A 21002-nucleotide genomic window follows, 5' to 3' on the forward strand; every position below is an offset into this window, starting at 1 on the left:
AGTCTTAGTATATAAATGTTTAGACCATTTGTTAATAAGATAAAATATTATATTATATGTTTTATTAATAATATGTCAGGGTAATTTAGTAAAGAAATTAAAATGATAAAAACAATTTGGAAAGTAAAAATATTAGATAATTTTAGACAATTTAGGTTGGATTGGATCAACTTGAATATTAAAAGGTTTGGTTAGGGTTAAAAAATTTCAATACAATTCTAATTCGGATCAAGTTAAAGTTGAAGATCTCTCAAACAAACTTGAACTGACACAACGTTAGCACGAACTATCAGGTCTAATCACACTACACTTAGTTCAATGATATCACACTATACACAGCTTGGTGAAAAGTCATACAACACATAACCTAGTGATGAATCACACTACATATAGCTTGGTGACGAGTCATACTACACATAACTTAGTGATGAGTCCACGTTGCACATGGTGGCGAGAATGAGATAATACATTGTTTCAATTTTTGACTTAGAATAGCTCTGGTCTAGGTCTACATTGCCATCCACATAGTCGGGAATGCCCATAATTAATTTTCATCTCATACTACCTCCATTAAAGCCTTATCCTTTATTCATCTCTTATAAATCCCTTATAGGGGTATATTAGTTATTACTATTATTGTATCTATACCTTGCTAATTTTTTAAACCTTTCTTTCCATTTTCCCCAATTATACATAGGGTGTGTCTTCCTTACAAGGCTAATATGAATCCTACATACACGGCTACATAATTAGCTAACATGGGAATGTAATCTAGGGTGGCATACACAATCATGTCTCATATACCACATAGGTATGTATCCATCCCCAAATTAATACACCCATGGCCTAACCTAACACAAGAACTATTTTCCCCTAAATATATATGGTCGTGTGTCTATCAACACACGACCGTGTAACATCAATTTTCATAGCTCTATATAGTAATTCCTTACATTTTCTGATTACCTAACTTAAGTTTCATGCATCCAAGTCATTCCCAAACACTAACATATCAAGTCTAAACAAAAGTTAACTCATTTTATACTAAAAATCTTGCACAAAGTCCATAAATTATACAACTAATTCTCATGTTTGCCATACATTGAAACCAATTAGTATCCAAGCATTAATAAAATATATTCGTGCACTAAAGTCAATTAATGGCATATTTTCCAGTTTAACTCATCACAAACCCTCATTTAAGCATAATACACATAAACTCATTGAATTCTCATTTTTGCCAACCATCACACCAAAATCAACATAGCAATTTAATTAGTTTGATATCTATAGTACATTTAACAAATGTATGTAATCTATTAAATATCATTTCAGAAATCTCCATGACCAAATTTAGACAAAAACATAATGAAAAGCCACATTACTTAACTTACTTTTGTTATCCCAAATAGCTTTTCTCGTGGCAAAGAATGATCCCTAACAATCCTCATGATCTCTAGCCTCCAAAATTGCTCAAATCATTTCAAGACCTCTCTGTTTTGTTAAACGAATATAGTAGAAAGTGTTAGTCAAACGCGTTGGAGTTCCTTTTATTCTCACTATTGTTTGCAATACATGGTTGTGTACCTTACCATACACAGGTGTGCATGTCATTACTCAATAATGGCATTTTTGAAATCACCATAAAATTGATCCTTATCCAAAATTCAAATGCATTGACCATACACGAGCGTGTACACCAATGTACATAGGCGTATATGACATCCATACTTAACCAATTCCCCAACACTACATGGGAAAAGAATATTTTGCCCTTGCCATCACATACAAGGGCATGTGGCTTGCCTACATGGCCATGTAACTCCAAACTTACATCTATAATATTACTCAAGCATAGTTAATCACAAACAGAAGTTAAAAGATGAAAATAACCTTAGGTATACTTGTGGGTATTACAAGAGGGTTTGTGATCATCCATCTTGTGAATATGGTGCATGCATATGAAATGACTAATGCCTTCCAGATCGTGAATATTGTATCCAATTATTTTCCTATACTCCTATAATAGTCGTACTAGTTTGTTTTCCTACTCATCATTCAAGTCAACATTGATAATAATAGAATTAGTAGAATCTAAAGTGAGGTACACATACATGAGCTTGGCTAGTAATGGTTTTAGTTCTACCTAAGGTACATCCTTTACCAGTAGTTGTGATATGTCCAAGTTTGGCTATATTATCGTTTGATTGATGTCTGTAAATTTAAGTCGTGACATTAATCTTGTCACTTCCATAACTTCTAAGTGGTGCACAGATGTGTCAATTTTTGTGTTCACGTGAGTTATGAAGTCATTATGGATTAAGCAAGATTCAAGTGCATCTTCTAGGATAGTCTCCTTGAATAGTTCATCCATATATTTTCCAATGACATCTATCCTGTAACAAGAATTAATAGTAAAAGGTTGTGTGGTTAATTTAAATACATTGAATTATACCTTCTTTTGCCCAATCTCAAATGCTAGGTTCCCATTCTTCATGTATATAATAGCACCAATGGTTGTTGAGAATGGTCGTCCAAGAATTATGGGAATACGAGTGTCTTCCACCATTTCTAAGATTATAAAATCAACTAAAATATAGAATTTTCCCACTCGTAAAGGAACGTTTTCTAGTTTTCCACTTGGATACTTGATAAATTTGTTAACTAATTATAAAGTGACTATTAAGGGTTTAAGTTCTCACATATCCAACCTTTTACATATTTGTTGTGGCATAAGACTTGCACCTAAGTTTAATGTTTAGTCTTGTTCCATTTAAACTCAAACTAGATTGTAAATCATAAACTGTTTTTCTGTTCAATTTTCCAAATCAAACTTATTCAAACCATTTTTCAACCAAATTATAATCTAAAATAAAACTATTTTTGAGTTGAGTTCAAATCCCTCGTTGATTTCGAACCGATCTTTGATTGATTTTTTTATATTTAAATTGATCTTATACTGTATTTTATTCAAATTTGATCAAGATAAAATCCAACCTAATAACGAATACTTATTTTGACTTTAAGTGACCATTTTGCCTGAAAATACATAACTATGAACAATAATTACATATAATATTTAACATTATAATTATAATTATTATCTATACAAAAAAAAAAAAAAGGTTATCCAACTATGGCCAACCCAGGTTTCAAATTTCACAAACGGTGGAAAGAGAAAAAATTCAGTCAACTTGATTTTGTCCACAACCTCGTGACTTTTAGTAAGGTGGGTGAGGTTAATTTGGTCAAGGAGACCTTGGAGACATTCCAAGCTTCGGATGGGCTGTCTCGTGGGATGGTGGTTTGTTATGGCATGCTTGTTTCATATTTGGGCTGCCATTTGTGATATCGATGTGTTAGCCTTTGTGTGTTGGGCTATTTTTTTGTAATATTGATGTGTTAGCCTTTGTATTTTTTTTGCTGGTGGTATTCGTTGTTGTTGCTCCTGCCAAATCTTGTGGGTTTTTGCTGGTATCTTGCTACTTGCCTTTCTGTTCCATCATTTGACCATTTCTCCCAAGCTGGTTGGTTTCTTCCACCTTCACCAGAGTCATCCTAAAATACCCCTCGTACATGAACATGAGAAAACAAGCAATTGTTTATCTTCTGCAAATATATAATCAATTATTTGTTTCATACCTCAACTGATAACAGTGGCATATCTATTACTAGTGGAGCCACTGCACCAGCTCCACCCAATCTACTCATGCTCAAAACCTGTCAATTTGATAAATAAGACCAAACACCAAAGCTTTAAACAATCAATATTGTTGTTGGTGCTCAGACTTGGTTTTATAGGAAAAGGATGAGCACATGTAAGAGAGAATTGTACATTGTATAGTGACTGCAAGTATTACCATATGTAGTCTAGACTGGTTAATGAAAATATTTGAAAAAAAAAGAAAGAATTAGTAAATATTTTATGAAAGTCATTTGCATTAGAATCATGCATGCAAGCCTATGTGGCTGATAAAGAGTTGAGAAAGATGTATGAACAAAAAATAGAAAAGTCATGGCACTCATATATGCATAAATCATAACAAGTGAATCATATTTGCATAGTAAAGAAATGAATAAATGGGTGAAAGAAGAGAATTATGATATGTGTTTAATGCATGTTCCATGTCAATTATTTTGTATGTAAATAGCTCAGACACATGAGTATGAAAGAGATTAGTATTGGTATGAAATACTTTGAGTATTAAGTATGATCTTCTTACTAAGCCATGGGCGCTTATTCCGTTTAATTTAATATTTTACAGGTAAAGAGTTACAACAAAGGTTCTCAGGGAGCACTAATGAGACATGAGATTAAGAGAGGAAGACACCATAATTTTGTTGATTTATATGTTTTGATGTATATGTGAATATATATTTATATATATAGACACACTTGATGTAGATATTGGTGGATATGTATATATTTTGTTTCCTATATGTATATATATGTGATTGTGTATAGCTATATCTATATATGTATATACATATGGTTAGTTATGAAAATTGGTTATAAAGTTTATGTGGGTGATAATTTTTATGATGGTTATTATTATGTACTTATTTTATTAATTGTGATTAAGTTGATGAAAATCCAGTCGGTTGGTAGGACTAGTTTGTGTGAATTGCTAATTAGGAGTGTTATAGGGCATAATTAAAAAGAAAAAATATTCCCCGGGCCCTCTAAAATAGGGAAACTCTTACCGTTTTTCTGTAACACACCTATTGGTTAGGAGAGGTTACAGAAATGATGATTTTTGGCCTAAAAATAGGTTAGAACTACTAGTGATGGGGTCCGTGGGAACAATATATCCCATAGACCAAAGGAAACCTCCCACGAGTAGGAGTGATCACTAATGTGAGGGGGCAAATTTAGCTTTTTCAAATTATTAGGGGCCAGGGAGATAAGAGAGAAATCCATAAGGGTTCTATTATATTTTATAGAAAACTGTGAGTTGATCCATGAAAACCGTGGGTTGGGGGGAATTGATTTTTTTAAAACTATAGGGCCTATAGGAGATTAGAAAATTGACAAAAGGGCAAAAAAATATTGGACTTGTTTAAGAGTAGAAATTTTGTAAGGGGTAAATTGATATTTTGCATACCTAGGGTTTTTCGATGAATAGTTTTCAAGTTTTATATCAATTTTTCCTGTTTTAGAGTTTTTCGATATGTAGTTTTTGAATTTGACATCTGTTTCTTCATTTTTAAGCCTTTCTAGGCATATTTTATGATGTAATTTTCAAAATTCAGATATGTTTTTTTCGGATTTCTGAGCAATTTTTCTATTATTGACATTTTAGTGTATTTCATCATATAAAATTCGAATTTTTATTTTGTTTTTTTGATTTTTGCAATTTTAGGTTATATCAACACGTTTTTTTCAGATTTTTGAATGATTTTTCAATTGTTGACATTCTAAGATATTTCAACGTATAGAATTTGAATTTGAATTCTGTTTTTCAAATTTTGGTCATTTCTGAAAAAAATCTTCATGCTACAACTATTTATACCCCTAGTAATAGATGGTATACGCTTGGACTCTACCTTATCAAGAAGAATATCAGTCATGTCGTTCTCCTCAAAGTCACCCCAGTCGGGGAACTCTATCTTTCTCTCCATGAGCTCATGAGTTTGCAATATACAATGTATCGTTACTGAAATCAATCAAACCTTCCAAATCATATTCTTTTTTCACTTCACTAATTTCTTTTTCTTTTTCTTCCTCTTCTTGTCCTTCAATTGGGGTACATATAACAAAAACAAGAATATATTCCTGCAAGTATTAAGACATATCAATAAGACCTTAGACACCTTCATCATTTTGGATCTGTACAAGACAGTCGAGCTCAATTTTTCTTGGTTTCATAGATAGTTGAAGGTAGTTTTTTATTAGATCAACACCACAATGCTTTTTCAAAAGTTGAATAAATTTATCAGATATTGTTCCAGAAGGAATTTTAATCAGTTGTTTACATCCTCCAACATATTTTATTATATTGTCATCATGTTGAATTCATTCTCCTTGAAAACGAACTGAGGCATAACCACTCATTATAATTATGAATCCTACAATAACAAATTTTTGGGAAAAATTAAACATTTATAAAAAAAAAAAAAAACCACAATAACCATTTATTAATATATGTGCCACTTGTAATTTCTCAAAATGTCTGAACCTACTTATAACATGTCATTTAAAACAGTTTTAGAATGTTTAATATCAAAATACCTTCATATTATTTTAGCATTTCAATTATTCCCCTATAATTATCTAACATTTCATATAACACCTTCACATATTACTTTGTATGGAAATACATCTATCTACTCATAACATATCATTTAAAACTTATTTACAATGTTTAATATAAAAAATGCTATATTTTTCTAACTTTTTATTTAACCCTTATAATTATCTAACATTTTATTTAACACCCTTGTATGTTGTCTGATATAAAAAATGTTGTCTTTTATCAAAATGCATCAATCTATTCCTAACATTTTATTTAAAACATTCTCACAATGTTTAATACCAAAACACCCATCATATTTTGTAACATTTCATTTACCCTCATAATTATGCGACATTTCACATAACAGCCTCACATGTTGTTTTCTATGGAAATGCATTTATCAACTTTTAACATATCATTTAAAACTATCTTACAATATTTAATATCAAATTACCCCAATATTTTTTCAACATTTCTATTAACCCCCTATAATTATCTAATATTTCGTATAAAACCTCACATGTTGTCTTATATGAAAATGTATCTATCTACTTATAATATATCATTTAAAACCGGTTTACACTATTTAATATCAAAAAACCCCATATATTTTTCTAATATTTTTTTAACCCCCTTATAATTATCTAACATTTTATTTAACACCTTTATTTGTTTTCTTATATTAAAATACATCTATCTATTCCTTATTTTCCATTTAAAACGTTCTTAAAATATTTAATATCAAAATACCTCTATATTTTTCTAAAATTTTTTTACCCCCCATAATTATCTAACATTTCATTTAACACCCTTGTATGTTGTCTTGTTTCAAAATGCATTTATCTATTTTTAACATGTTATTTAAATCCTTCTTATATTGTGTAATATCAAAATGACCCTCATAATTTTCTAACATTTTATTTCACCCCTAAATTATTATCAATTATCCAAATGCCCCCTTTACATGATATATGAACTAGATTTAACAAATAAAATTAAATTTTGAGTTAAGATTAGTATAAATATTTTTTTCTCATAAATTGACTTTTTTCGATTTGAATTTAGAAATACAACTTCTTTCTTTCGAACAAACCCGCAATAATTGATACTGAGTAAAAATGAAAGTGAAAATGAGTATTTGACTGATATACAAAGTATATGTAATGAGAGTGAGAGTGAGAGAGTTTATATAAATGTAGTGAAGGGTAGTTTTGGTATTTTAAAAAATATTTAGGACATTTTTACTTAGGAATAGGAAAAATAGATATTTTTGCTTAGAAATAAGAAAAATGAGTATTTTTGCTTAATAAAAAGGTAAAATGGGTATTTAATTTAATTTCCCATAAATATTTGATGTCACATAAATCTAATACTAAATGGGAAATTAATGCAAATTTATTATTACATTAATATTAATAGGAAATTAATATATAATATCAGAGAATCAATGCTAATCAGGAAACTAATTAATTATTTTACTAAAAAACAGTACATATAATCGTTAATATCTAAAAATACAATTTTTCACATTTTATTTGCCAAAATGGCAACTCTTTGTTTATGATTTTATAATATTTTATATATTATTATTTGCAAATTATCACACATGTATACATAAAAAAACATATTTTTTCATATGTTAGCAATTTTATTCACTGAAAAAATATATATATTTAAAATAAAATTTATTATAATAAATGGTTTCTGGTATAAGATCCAGACAATATTTTAACTTACCCCAAAAAAAAAAAAATCTTCCAATGCCGTTTAATATCCAAGGACAAAATTGTCATTCCATTCATCAGTTTTCCACTATTTGAACGTGAATCCTTCCCCATAGAAACTCACCACTCTCTCTGTCTCACACCAAAAATAAAACACAGCCATGAACAAAAACACTTCACGTCCTCTTTTCCTTCTCCCTCTTCTCTTTTTATTTAACCTCCGTTTAGTCTCAGCCCTTAATCTCAACGCAATGCCATCCGTTGATTTCATCCCCAGCCTCAGCCCCGGCTCCCAACCACTAACCAATGGTTCAGATTTCATCCGCTCCAGCTGCAAATGCACTACCTACTCCGACCTCTGCCACGCCTCCTTGAAACCCTACTCTAGATCCGTCAACGGGGACCTAGCAAAGCTGTCCATTGTCGCCATCGGCGTCAGCTTGGAGAAGGTCAAAACGATGGCTTCCTACTTGGCCAACCTCAGCCGCGATGCTGACCACAAGTACGATCCTAGAATGGCACGGTCTCTCCAACTCTGTCTCGATTTTATTGGTGGAGATGATGGCGCTGTGGACGATATCCAGAAATCGCTGAAACAGATGCGCGATCTGGGCGCGGCCGGGAGCTCCAAGGAAAGGCTCCGGTATTTGTTGTTTAATGTGCAGAATTGGATTACTGATGCGTCCATTTGTCATTCTGGTTGTGCTGACACCTTCGATGATGTGCCGGACGGGCCGCTGAAGGAGGATGTCATCGCTAGGGCTGACTATGTGAGAAAATTTACTGCCATTGCACTTGGCTTGGTTGAATGTTACAGTGACAAAGTAACAAGTTGATGTTGGAGAGTTAATAATTTTTGATTATGAACATTGAAATTATAAATAAAGAATGAAAAACAATAAATGACACTATCAATCACATGCTTGGCTTCGGTAGGAACCGAATACGGTTGATCTCTGGGGCCCATGTCAATCTTTAACGATCACAAATCAATCATGACCGATGGTTTTTAACGATGTTTTTAAAAGCGACCAATAATAAAATTAATTATTTTATTAATTTATATTTCAACCGATTTAATTAGATAATTTATATAGTAATTAAATTTTAATATATTTAAATACAATGGCCTAATATCACTTATCTAGCATTCTTCTATTAAAAACACTGAATAATTAACTTATTGTAACCCACTAAAATCAATTTAATTAAATTATTTTCTCTAATTAATATTTATTTATTTTAAATAACTTTTCTCTCTAATTAATATTTACTTATTTTCAATAATAACTTTTTAACTTTTAACCAATTAATTAATCATAATTTGTTAATATTATCCATGACCACTTTGATATATATATATGACAAAAATCAGTATTTTTTAGACAAATTGAACCAGATCAAGAATTGGTTCACAGTTGAACTAGTTGCACCAGCTGGCCTGGTCTAGTTTTAATAGAACTGGTTTCTTGTTTTATCTATCGTACGACCAAAATTTTGTATGATTACCTGTTTATTATTGTAAGATATATGAAATCACAGTTTAGAAAGAAAAGAGCGTTACGTGAATGAGGTTGAATTGCTTTAAACATACTTTGTTGCTAATGATGATAACTAATCTTGAGTGATCAAGCTAAACTGTAAAATGATGAGACTCATCAAATCAACAAGAAATCTGGAAAATTTTGGGATGAAAATTACAACTTTGTCACTATGGCAATGTGGCTTGGCTTGAGTCAGTAGGGCAAGGTAAAAATCCATTAGTAAATTTTGGTTCTCATAAACAAGACGGAAGTTGAGAATTTTATAAATTGGTAGGAAAGTTATAAAAAATTATACAAGATTATCGAGTTGAAGCCAAACCTTGAAAATGAAATTGTAATTTTTATATGGTTAGAATCCTTTTAATCAAACGCACAAAAGAAACACCCAAATATGCTACTAGCTATTATATAATAGCTAACAACAATGTGAAACAATCAAACATGTTATCTACACGCAACACAACTTAGCTTAAAATGTGGGTGAAAACTTCTTTAATAAGAAACAACAAGATGAACAATATTTGACAATATAATTCTTGTCCCATAATCTCATCAATGTGCCAAATTCAATCTCAGATCATGTTTTATCCTTATCTCCAACAAATGTGAGATAATAATTACAACAAGGTTACCTTCCATGTCAATGAGATGATCTCTATCTTCCATTATAGTATGCACTGAGATCTAGATTATATCTAGTAAGTAATTCTATGTAATTAACCATTTCTGCTACCTATAAATGAATGTAGATTGTACATGGCTAAAATGACAACACTTTTATAATTACTATCATAACTTTGTTGCATTTTCCATAAACATAAATATCATAATGGTAAACATATACTCCCACGTCGTGGACTGAATATCTTTAAAAATATTTTGTTCAGTATCTTTATTTTTATTGCACAAAATCACATTTATTTTTATTTACTTGCACAAAATCACAACTCAGTCTTGTTTTCTTCTTGTTGGTGCAATACATTGATAGTTATTACCCCTGTAACTACAAATGGAAAGAATGAGATGCTATCACTTACTATATATCATGTAAGAGAGTCGAAACTAAATCTATTAGCAACTTTTAGGTTTTAATTTCTTTCATAGTATTAGTGAAGCTGGTTGAAATTTATTGCAAAATCTATTTAACACTCACAAGCACGTTTTAAGATCAATTATTACTTTTATGAGTTAAATGTGTGGTTATACTTGGAAATTAGCTAAGTGTTCAAGAAACTATAAAAATTGACTTGATCAACAATTGTGCATGGATAAGATAGATAATGTGCCCTTTGTATCAGGGGATACTTTGGTATTCATCATTATCTATTGAGAGTTTGACATTATTTCAGATTGTGAGAGAGATAATTTGTGCCTATTGAGGCCAAAAATTTGGCGATCGGGTTCTATTTTCTGATGGTTTCGATGATGGTTTTTGCAACAAACCCTTTTGCTTGGCGATAATGTAAGGTCTAGAAATTGTTGAGCGAATTATGAAGCATGTTAGATGGATGGATTTTGTGCATTTATAATGATTCTTAATTGTGTTGTTTGTGATTGAGAATGGATGACATAACACATTTTAAATTGAAATATTGATAAATATGGATAAATGATAGAAGCTGATGTGCCTGGAATATGACTTGTAATTTATAGGAATATAGATATTTGAGTAGACTCATCAACAATGAATCTCTGGAATGACTTGAAGTTCGTTCTACCTTAAAAATGTTATACTCATTTAAATCAACAAACTCTAAGTTTGGTTTATCCTATGGATAGTTGTAGCCAAATCCAATGACTTGTCTGCCAAATTTAGAGTTTGATGTGGCGACGATGCCGATGCTGTTTTAAGAGGGTTGGAACTTGTTAAAGAAGAATCAAGAAGCCTTGAGTCATGCTGTGCTAGGCTAAACATAAGAATATATATATACATATATTATTTAAATTATATTCATTTTCAAATTAATCAAAACTAGAACATTACTTCTAAAATTTAATTGGAAATCTTATATTTATAGTGAGAAATACTGTAGTTATATAATAAAATAATAAAATAATTGTATAAAAAGAAAAGTAAACTCAATTATGAACAAGTTTCAATATATATATTGTAAACCCTCGAGTGAGCATAAAGGACATTTCAATCATTTTTCTATTATTCGATATTATATGTTACTATTCAAATTTTGGTTTAATTGTATGTGTGTACCCGAATTCCGAGATTATGTATGTCAGGGTATTTGGATATATATATATATATATATATATATATATATATATATATATATATATATATATATCTTTGCATATGCTTATATAAGTATGATTTTATTATTTTGAAAATCAAAATATCCCGTTCCCATAAACCTTGCATGGAATGAGCATAAATGCCGAATTTCGCCAAAGTTAACAGTAGACAAGAGAGGGAATTGCGTGGGAAAAGATTGAAAAAAATTAATAATTGATCCGACGATATATCCATTAACCATGCAACGAGTTGGTACATCTGTCAAATTATCTCCTTCCTTCCAAGCCAAACGGGAATTTTTAAAAGAACCTTGAAAAACATATCAGCTTACCTTTTGGTGCCCATCACGCTCTGCCAGCATTGAGATCCCATTCCCGCAAAACCAAAACCTTTCATACAATTTCAAGATAGTCAATATTGACAGACCTTTGGTGGAGTCTTTTAGTACTTATTTTGTCTCCTGACTTGTAATACCTTGGCTTCCATTTACGCAAAAGGAGAGAGAACGGAGCCTTCAGTGCGCCGAAAGGAAAGGAAGTTGTCGGGGAGACCGTTGCCACGCGAACTCCTCGTAATCGCCGGAGGAGAGGTATGCCATCCACCTTTGTTTTCTGCCTAATGATTTTTTGTGATTTAAAATCTGGTACGTTGTGTATGCGTAGTTCATAGGCTTGAGGATCATACATATAATGGTGTTAGCATATTTATGTTTCTGGAATCTTAAAATCACATGGATTATGGCCGTTGTAGTGGTGTATTCTCATATATGAAAGATAATGGTTGCTGTGAATATGATGCTTTCGGGAGGTTAGTGGCTATGTCTTGTTTGGAGCACCGTCGGCGCCACCAAGAGCTGGTTTGCAGCATACAAACGCCGGACGTGCAGTGCGCACGTCCGGCGAGTGTCCTGCCGATAGGCGAGCGACGCGCACGAACTCCGGCTGGTTGCCTTTATGCGTCTGGGAGAGGCGAGATTTTGTGGGAAAATTTCATTAACGCACAGTTGAATGCCAAATATGTTTCTGCCTGGGTTGATAGGCTATGTGTGCATCCATGAATGATATAGTGCACTTGCTTCATTTAAATTATACTTCGACAACCCATAATTGCACCCATGACAAGCATATCACGTGTGTGTTGAATCCGGGGAGGGTAATTTTCATGATATTCATAAACGTGCGAATGGGATTGATGTCAGTAAGGGTTTGTAAAGGACTGGAATCAAAAAAATGGACAGGATTATGAGCATAGACAATTATGAGTCCTCTTAGAGATAAGCTGATAAGATGTCTTGGTCTTGGGAATACATAAGCTAATTGATGAGATGACTCAGCTTCGAAAAGTGAAGTGAAATTAAATTAATTGGCAATGACCGTCTAAGACGGACGTCTCATTGAGTTATTTTTACGAAGGGGGTGTAATTGACACTTGAGATGGATGTCCAAATTTAATGAATATGGATGTAAAAGCTATTTGAGACGGATACCCCATTAAATATGAAGGTGTAGGAGGCATCTGAGACGAGTGTTTAGTCGATTGCATTAAGGATCCGTGTGATGGTGAGACGCTATCGAGAATATTCATGAGAAATATCATGTATACTATAAATGTCTACTGAGTATTACAACTAACATATTTATTATTGGATGTTGTAGGTAGGAGAAACAAGGATACAGACGGGAAGGCGAGTCAATGAACAAACTGAATTGCAAATTTGGCTATAGTAATTTTTTATTTTATTTTATTATCACATCCATTACTTTATGAGCCTTATGCACATTGGGATTAATAGTATTACTTGTAATTACTGAATTTATTTTTCGAACATTTTTGGCACGCTTATTTATTTTTAATAAAGGCATAGTGATTATTCTTCATGAACATTAAATTGTGTTTTTTCAGTATTATTTTATTTTAAGTATCCGCAAGTAATACGTCATCTTGAGATAATTATTCCTAGGGGTATGCTCCCAAACTAGGGTGTTATATATATATATATATATATATATATATATATATATATATATATATATATATATATATTCATTTTCAAAATCCAAGTTTTTGAATTCTACAAAAATATTCTTCGTTAAGAGTGTGCGACAACATTACAAGTTATGTGAGATCGTTAGTGAAATTTGAACTCCTTGAATCCATTCATAGATAAGTTAGACAACATAGACTAGTTGGACAATGAATTCAACGATTTGTTAGTTTGGTAGTTAACATAGTTATTTTCACAACACTGAAATTTGGTTTCTTAGCTAATACACGTTATAAAACAAACTAGTAATTAACTTATAATTTATGTGATATTGATATCTATTATTTTATTTGACAACTAATATACTTGTAAGTGAGAACAAGTTTTCGATGTCATTGTTGAAAATTGAGGTAGTTAATATTAGTATAATTTGTGATCTTATTAGTCCAGGGATTTATTTTTTACAATTTTAAATTTTATTTTCTCTTTGTTTTTATTTTCAAGTTTGATCACTCTTGATTTTTCTTGCAGGTACCGATTAGTTTATGACCAGGTCAAAAACCTCCAAAGCATTAGACTTTGATCCCAAAATCGAAAAAAATCTCAAGCACCTACGAAGGAGCAAGTAGGAACAAGAAGAAGAATATATTGAAGTAGATATGGAGAACGAGCAACATGCACATTAGGACTATGTTGTACCTTTAGCACCAGATGGTTTCTTGAGTGTAGTTAACCACTCATAGCAACTAATAATTTTGAAATCAAGTTGTCTGTTATTCAGATGATACAACAAAGGTAGTTTAGAAGAGCGACAATAGAAGATCCATAGGGTAATTATCCAAATTCACGCAAATCTGTGATACGTTCAAGTTAAATGGTGTTTTGGATGAGGCTATCAAGTTGAGGTTATTCCCTTTCTCACTTAGAGATCAAGTGGCAATATGGTTAGTTTTGAAACCTCCGAGAACATCTGTATCTGTGCAAGCCTTGTCGTAGGCATTTTTGATAAAGTTTTTTCCTCCTGGGAAGACTACAAAGCTCACTTCAACAAATTTTAGAAGGGGTGACGAATTTTTTTGTTTCAAAAAATCAAACATTTGTCCAAAAAAGTCAATTATCATAAAAGATTAAATCATCAAAAAAGATCAAATCATCAAAAAATATATTTTACCAAAAAATAATGCCCATGAAAAAGAAAATCATCCTTAATAACCAATTATTGTGGACGATATAATGTTTCGTCAAAAAATGATGCACATTTTGGGATAGAATTTTTTTTGTCCATAAATAAATTACATTTCTTAAAAAGAAAACACATTTAGGGATAAAATTTTTTGTTCTTGCTTGTACAATGAATTAGGGACATTTTTTTTGTGCTTGAATGTACAGTAAATTGAAGGATCAAATAACTTAAGGGGGGTGAATTAAACAATTTAAAACACTTTTTTACCAAATATAAGAATTAAACCAATTTATGTAACTTAAAAAATGTTGACTATTTTTAATGCAATTTATAACAATGTTAAAAAAATATTTTAAATAATCAACACAATCAAAAAACATATAATACAAAATATAGGTTTAAGAGAAGAGAAAATCAAACGCACAATGTGTAGTGGTTAGATACAACTCGGCCTACGTCCACTCCTCCAAACTATCTCCCTTGGAGTATTCCACTAATCTTTAGTTCCCTAACCAAGCTTTTTTTCACAATATAAATAATTTTTAAGGTATTATGAATCTTTACAAGTGTTAGAACTTAATTTCTCTTACTAAAAATCTTTTCTAGCCTCAATAAGAGTGAAACCCACTCTCTTATAATACAAATTTATATGAATTCGAAATATAATCTCTCTCAAAGAGTGTATATGAAAATTTAAGCTTAGTATAACCAAATATAATTGAAATCAAGAAAATGCATAAGCAAAAGTTTTGATTAAAAAAGTAAGATTTCCAAATGAATAGCTAAAAAATGATTTGCTCTCAAATGTATGAAAGTTCTTGGTGGCAAAAGTCATTTCCAAGTGGATTTTATTGAGTTTATATAAGGGAAAATAAAAAATGTTACCGTTGTATACAAACTAACCATTTTAATTTTTCAGAAAATACAAAATTTGATCGACTAGATGTAATTTGGTTAACTGAATATGACATGATACTTCCATGACATCCACGTGACACTAGCTATTAGAAAATTCATAGCACAATTCGATCGACCTGAAGAAATTCGATCGACTAGATTTCTAAAAGCCAACATACATGGCTTCTAAATAATCCGAAAGCTACCATTAAAAAATTTAGCTAGTCTAATTTGGTTAATCAAATTTTATTATATTTTACCCCGTAAATTTTGAAATTTTGCAATTTCCCTTTGAAACTTTGAAACTTTAAAATATGAAAATTTAACCCACTTTGGAAAACTCTTTCAAAACCAACTTTGAGATATGAAATTTTAGTCCACAAAACGTCGTAATTTCAAATGATTTATTAAAATTTAATAAAAAATTTTACTTAACTCAATAAGTTTGACAAACAACATTTTAACCCAAAATTTTGAAACTTATGTAAAATGTCAATTTAACCTATTTTTAGAAAATTTATTCAAACTGTAAATTGCGATTTGACATTTTAGTTTATAAAACTTCATAATTTCAAATAGGTCATTGAAATTTGAAAAAAAATTGGTTTAAGTCATTAGGTTTGAAAAATGACACTTTAACCCCAAAGTGTGACAGATAGGAAAACAAGTTTTTTAGAGAACTTTCACATACAAATATATATTCTAATCAAAGCTAATGAATGCTTCAACATTACAAACATATTTGCCTAAACTTAAGCTTTTCTTCAAATCTTCAAGAATTCTTCATTTGGGTCTTGTTTAGGGGTGGCGTGTGCAGTCCGATTTGAAGTAGTTTATGATATTTTTCAACCTAAACTAAAAAAATAGTTTGAAAAAATTTCCAACCAAACCAAATTAAAAATATACAATTTGGAACGGTTTGATTTATGTTTAAAACCGAATAAAAATCATTCACTTTCACTATTTCGTATTCAAGAAAAAATAAATGAATAATGACCATGATCAAAATACATAATTAGTGGAAACTCATCATTGATGTCTTCCATCTGTAAAATTTAATAATACAAACATAACATGCTTAATTTATAATAATAACGCCACAAACACAACATAATTTATAATTTATAATAACAACATCATATTCAATACCCTCTAATTTAGAATACTAAATAAATACTACATAAACATTGTTTGTGAATCTCCCTTGCACAAACACCATAGTTTAAAGTATAGTTCAAAACCAAGTAGCCAAATAACCATTATTCATTTACAAAACAAGTTTACGTAAACACATATCCAAAGCAAGTAAAATAATGCAATTACATAATGTTGAATGTTTTGCAAATCTCCTATGGAGTTTTGCATTTAATCATGTCTGTAATTGTTTAGCAAGTCAAATCTAGCAAGCTCTTGATGTTGAGATAGCTTAAAGCCTAATAAATAAAACAAAATTGCAAGCAAAACATTGACATGAAAATGGAATAGGAAAATGTAAAATTTAATAATACAAACATAACATGCTTAATTTATAATAATAACGCCACAAACACAACATAATTTATAATTTATAATAACAACATCATATTCAATACCCTCTAATTTAGAATACTAAATAAATACTACATAAACATTGTTTGTGAATCTCCCTTGCACAAACACCATAGTTTAAAGTATAGTTCAAAACCAAGTAGCCAAATAACCATTATTCATTTACAAAACAAGTTTACGTAAACACATATCCAAAGCAAGTAAAATAATGCAATTACATAATGTTGAATGTTTTGCAAATCTCCTATGGAGTTTTGCATTTAATCATGTCTGTAATTGTTTAGCAAGTCAAATCTAGCAAGCTCTTGATGTTGAGATAGCTTAAAGCCTAATAAATAAAACAAAATTGCAAGCAAAACATTGACATGAAAATGGAATAGGAAAATGTAAAATTTAATAATACAAACATAACATGTTTAATTTATAATAATAACGCCACAAACACAACATAATTTATAATTTATAATAACAACATCATATTCAATACCCTCTAATTTAGAATACTAAATAAATACTACATAAACATTGTTTGTGAATCTCCCTTGCACAAACACCATAGTTTAAAGTATAGTTCAAAACCAAGTAGCCAAATAACCATTATTCATTTACAAAACAAGTTTACGTAAACACATATCCAAAGCAAGTAAAATAATGCAATTACATAATGTTGAATGTTTTGCAAATCTCCTATGGAGTTTTGCATTTAATCATGTCTGTAATTGTTTAGCAAGTCAAATCTAGCAAGCTCTTGATGTTGAGATAGCTTAAAGCCTAATAAATAAAACAAAATTGCAAGCAAAACATTGACATGAAAATGGAATAGGAAAATGTAAAATTTAATAATACAAACATAACATGTTTAATTTATAATAATAACGCCACAAACACAACATAATTTATAATTTATAATAACAACATCATATTCAATACCCTCTAATTTAGAATACTAAATAAATACTACATAAACATTGTTTGTGAATCTCCCTTGCACAAACACCATAGTTTAAAGTATAGTTCAAAACCAAGTAGCCAAATAACCATTATTCATTTACAAAACAAGTTTACGTAAACACATATCCAAAGCAAGTAAAATAATGCAATTACATAATGTTGAATGTTTCGCAAATCTCCTATGGAGTTTTGCATTTAATCATGTCTGTAATTGTTTAGCAAGTCAAATCTAGCAAGCTCTTGATGTTGAGATAGCTTAAAGCCTAATAAATAAAACAAAATTGCAAGCAAAACATTGACATGAAAATGGAATAGGAAAAGTTCTGACATGTGTTATTGATGAATGTATAATCAATTAAAATTCATAGTCAAATATGTGTTATTGAAAGAAGTACCTTGTTTTATTGAAGATATACTTTTAAATATCTATTTCAGATCATGCACCAAAATCATTTATTGAGAACTTAGTGATATCTATTAGAAAGACAATAGAATTTAAATTATAAATCATATTAAGGTATAAGCGTAAAAAAATGTAATTAAAATGATATATTTGAAGGAAGTGGCATGTACCTTTATCCAACTTTTCTACATCTTTGAGTGATTCATCTATATTACCTTTAGAGACGTGATGAAGCCAATCTTCTATTCATATGAGAGCTTGTAAAATCTTTGGAGATAAAGGTGTCGTAAAGGAATCAAGAATGTGACCTCCTATACTAAATGCAGACTTAGACGCAACTGTGGAGATAGGAATTACCAATACATCTCGAGCAATTCAGGCAATAGTCGAAAATCAAGAGCTATTTAGTTTCCACCAAGCCAAAATGTCAAAAGAAACACCATCTTCTTCAAAATCCTCATCTGAACACTTATCTAGTTCAGTTTTGTTTTCCATAGTACTTTGGCTGGCCTTATGCTTCTTAAATAGATTTTTAAGAAATAAATCTTTTCTTAATCCTTTTTAAGTCTTAATTTATTGACTTAAATAAAAAACTTATAATAGTTGCACTTGTATGCTTAATTGGCCTTTTGTACTCATCAAACAAATCATTCAAAGCTGATTTCACCTTATATTGGGCTAAAGTAGCCGTATCATCATCATACAATTGAGAAATCCCAAAATTCACATATTCAAGTTTGTGTCAATGATAAAAAACTACAATAAAAAACAACAAAACATTTAGTTTTCTTGGATTTCTCCAATACTTGTCACATTTTTCTTTCATTTTCCATGCCGTTGAAGAAAAATGTAGGGAACACATCGCAAGTGCAAATATTGTCCACCTAAATCACTTCCACCACAATTGTTTATTTTATTCTTTCCATAGCAACATCATTAGACTTGACATTATCAACTGTGATAGCCATGACTTATTTAATTTTCCATTTAAGCAAACATTTTTCAATTGTATTCTTGATTGACTAGTGTAATTAGTGATGGGAAAAAATTCAAAATTTTCTTATGCAATTGCCAATTATTATCAATGAAATGACATGTGATGCACATATAATTAATCTTTAGTAAAGATGTTCATGTGTCAGTGGTAAGAGAAATCCTATTACAGTTATTTTTTATGATTCTTTTTAACTTTCACTGTTTCTCTATGAAAATCTCATAAGAATCTCTACTGATTGTAGTATGAGATGGAACTTGAAATCTAGGTTGTATTTCCCTGCAAAAAACCCTAAAACCTTCCCCCTCAACAAACTTAAAAGCAAGTTGATCCATTATAATTATTTTTCTTATGGTTTTCCTCAATGAAAGTTGATCAAATTTTCTCAAGTTTACATTACTAGCTGTAGTATCTCCTTCAACAACATTATGATTCAATATTTTCTACTTGGGGTCTATTTTATTCATAGTATTTAGAGGATTTTTCTTACTCCTAAACAAATGATTTTTTAGTGTACTTGTTCAGATTTTTTGGGGAATACTTGTGCACTTGACCACAATAATTGCATTTGCTTTGCCCATTAATTAAAGAGATTAACCTATACATATATATATTTGTCATTTATATATAGCTAGGATTATAATAACTACGTATATTTAATTTCACATTGCATACACCTTCAAGAGATATTACATATTAGAAAGTTATGATCCAACTAAGTTAATGAAAGTTACATATAAATAATGAATCAAGAAAAAAGCCAAGCCAAATAAGTAATTATGTACATAAGTTGTCCAAATAAAGCTCGGCCCAATAGCTTCTCAATAAGCATACTAAGCATGTAAGAAAAAATTGACAGTTCAACAAATCTTTTCCATTTAGATAGATTCACATAGAGCTTTATGAGAAGTCAAAGAATAAAAACTTGTAATCATAAGTAAACAACATTCTACCAAATGAATGACAATGTTATTCAAATTTAATATACAAAGCCTTGAAGACAAGTATACTAGACTTAGGATAAAAAAGGAAGAATTGAATAGACTCATAAAAAATCAAATTCTCTTGAAGTTAATTCGTTGAAAACTTGTGCCTAAAACATAATCAACATCTATTTATTTTGCGCACCAAATTACTAAGAACTACCTCAAAAATGGATTCAAATTGTAAAATCAATCTTAACAAACAGTACTTCTACTTATGCAAATACAAGTCATTAAAGAAAACCATAACATATACATGAGATTTAGTTTCCAGAAGAGACAACAAAGAAAGAAGGCATTCTACACT

At 30.3% G+C, this 21002-nt stretch overlaps 1 protein-coding gene across 1 annotated transcript; it reads left to right on the plus strand.

Annotated features, from left to right (window-relative positions):
- The first annotated feature begins 8211 nt into the window (after positions 1-8211).
- Positions 8212-8796, plus strand: LOC123217696 (21 kDa protein-like). Its single transcript, XM_044638798.1, has one exon. It carries the CDS (start codon positions 8212-8214, stop codon positions 8794-8796), a length of 585 nt encoding a protein of 194 aa, XP_044494733.1.
- The last annotated feature ends 12206 nt before the right edge of the window (positions 8797-21002 follow it).

Source organism: Mangifera indica, chromosome 5, assembly GCF_011075055.1.
Source record: "Mangifera indica cultivar Alphonso chromosome 5, CATAS_Mindica_2.1, whole genome shotgun sequence".
In the NCBI taxonomy this organism is placed as follows: domain Eukaryota; kingdom Viridiplantae; phylum Streptophyta; class Magnoliopsida; order Sapindales; family Anacardiaceae; genus Mangifera; species Mangifera indica.